This window comes from Austrofundulus limnaeus, unplaced genomic scaffold, assembly GCF_001266775.1.
Source record: "Austrofundulus limnaeus strain Quisiro unplaced genomic scaffold, Austrofundulus_limnaeus-1.0 Scaffold1028, whole genome shotgun sequence".
Taxonomy (NCBI): domain Eukaryota; kingdom Metazoa; phylum Chordata; class Actinopteri; order Cyprinodontiformes; family Rivulidae; genus Austrofundulus; species Austrofundulus limnaeus.
The window spans coordinates 101930-104427 of record NW_013953430.1 but is presented as its reverse complement, the minus strand read 5'-3'; the positions used below and the strand labels follow the sequence as shown (position 1 = coordinate 104427).

Sequence of the window (2498 nt, the reverse complement as noted above, 5' to 3'; positions counted from 1 at the left end):
AACCTCAGGCTGACTTTGTACTGTTGTGTATTGTGTTGAATAGAAGATAAAGTTTTCTGAGGTTTCTGGGGAGTTTTTCTTTTTTTTTCTATCATTTACTGTTTGTTTTTATTACTGTTCTTATCCTTATTACTGTCACACTTTGGGATGTGTTTTGCAGATATAAAGTGCATTATAAATCTATATTTTTCATTATTATTAGGTAACAGTGTGTTTGTGTTCACCAGGATGAGTACCGTTCAGAACAAGAGCTGTCAGAGGAGGATGTGAAGAACGCCGTGTCCATCCATCATTCTCTGGCCATGAGAGCAGCTGATTACAGCAAGAGGCCCAATGTTTTCTACCTGCGAACCGCTGACTGGAGGGTCTTCCTCTTCCAGGCACCGTAAGATAATTGGTCTTTTTGTTTCTTCCTTTGCAACTCTTTAATCAGATAGAAAAGGAGGACCAACTTTTGAGGACAAGAGGGTTAAATTTTGGGGTCTAGCGACCTAAAACAAGCCATGAAAATGTGGGAATGATCACCATTTTGGCCCTACATACATAAGGATGGAAAACATGTTGATGCTTTTATTTTATTTTTACTTTTATCAATAATTTTCCTGTTTTTATCATGTTTTGTGGCAGAAATCCAGAACAGATGCAATCGTGGATCACACGCATCAACATGGTGACGGCCATGTTTTCTGCTCCTCCGTTCCCAGCTGCAGTTGGGTCGCAGAAACGTTTTAGCCGTCCTCTGCTGCCAGGATCCAACACCAAACTGTCACAGGTACGAACAGTCGAGAGACAAAAAAAATCAACAATATGATATACGGTAATATGGATTTCTCTTTTTGTACTTACAGGAAGAGCAGCTCAAATCTCATGAGAACCGGTTTAGGGCAGTTTCCTCTGAACTAGTTGAACTCATAGCGTCCACACCCGACCGAAAGATGAAAAGTCGTGAGATGGAGGAGCAGAAACTCCGGAAGGAGTACCTGGAGTTTGAGGTGAGAAGAATCACAAGGACATGCATAATTTAGCAAGTTTAAGTTGTTTTCCTTTACAAAAAACCTGAATTTTTTATTGAAGAATTTAAAGTTATTTTAAGTTTTTGTAATGAATTTACAAATGAATCTCAAGGCTGCCAACTTTCATGCACTGAGTGTGAGACTGAAGCCTCTGAGGGTCGTCACACGCCCTCACAATTTCTCATGTCGAGATCTGACAAACGCTGATAGCTCAGTTCTGTTCCACTATTAGAAAAACACACGTGTTGATATAAATCCAGTCCACGTTTTCACCACAGCCCTTGGTGTTACACATAAAGACATGTCGGTTTATAATCCAGCCCGCATTTTTGGACTTCCCATCTACCTGAAAACAGTGATTCTGCAGTGGAGTGAGAGCAGACCTTACCAACACACATTAACTGTGTTTCCATCAAGGCTTTTTTGATACACATTTAGAAGTGTCGCATTAAAAATGCGAAAAAAAGTCGGATGGAAACAGCAAAATGCGATAAAATAAATCCTCAATTCACTAAAAAGTTTTTACGCTCGCTTGAGGTGGTTTTTGGATGATTCGCAAAGTAGTTAATGCGCAAAACGGGAGATGGAAACACCTTTGCCGAATAAATTCTGACGTAGCGCATATTTACCTCACGTGACATTCAGCTGTTTTCACTTTCCTACCTCGTCCTAGATGTTAGCATAAATGCGCGAAAACATGGCTGCGAACAACAACAACAACAGGTACGTGTGGATTGACAGAGACGAGAACATTTCTCACTTTAATTCGCGAAAGAAACGTTAAACTAGCCGTTAAGCCGTTAAATCGCTCCATTGTCCCGAGATGATTAGCTTCTGCTAGTTAGCAAGTTTCACTTCCTGTTTATTACCACAAAGCTTGTCGTCGACGTCTGACGTAATCACACGATGCGTAGCCTTGTGTGACGTAATCACGCGTTGCGTAGCCTCGTCTGACGTAATCACGCGTTGCGTAGCCTCGTCTGACGTAATCACGCGTTGCACAGCCTCGTCTGACGTAATCACGTGATACGTAGCCTCGTCTGACGTAATCACGCCTTGCGTAGCCTCGTCTGACGTAATCACGTGTTGCGTAGCCTCGTCTGACGTAATCACGCGTTGCATAGCCTCGTCTGACGCAATCACACGATGCGTAGCCTCGTCTGACATAATCACGTGATGCGTAGCCTCGTCTGACGTAATCACNACGTAATCGCGCGTTGCGTAGCCTCGTCTGACGTAATCACGCGTTGCCTAGCCTCGTCTGACGTAATCACGTGTTGCCTAGCCTCGTCTGACGTAATCACGCGTTGCGTAGCCTCGTTTGACGTAATCACACATTACGTAGCCTCGTCTGATGTCATCACGCGTTGCGTAGCCTCGTCTGACGTAATCACGCGTTGCCTAGCCTCGTCTGACGTAATCACGTGTTGCGTAGCCTCGTTTGACGTAATCACGCGTTGCGTAGCCTCGTCTGACGTAATCACG

General features: G+C 43.6%; 1 protein-coding gene across 1 annotated transcript in view; it reads left to right on the top strand.

The window, feature by feature from the left end:
* Nucleotides 1-227: 227 nt before the first annotated feature.
* LOC106533817 (PH and SEC7 domain-containing protein 1) overlaps nucleotides 228-2498 on the top strand; it is a gene marked incomplete at its 5' end in the record, with an annotated part of 17891 nt that continues 15620 nt past the window's right edge. Inside the window, 3 exon segments of the mRNA XM_014030258.1 lie at nucleotides 228-385; nucleotides 628-772; nucleotides 849-992. Coding sequence (XP_013885712.1) covers nucleotides 228-385; nucleotides 628-772; nucleotides 849-992 — 447 coding nt within the window.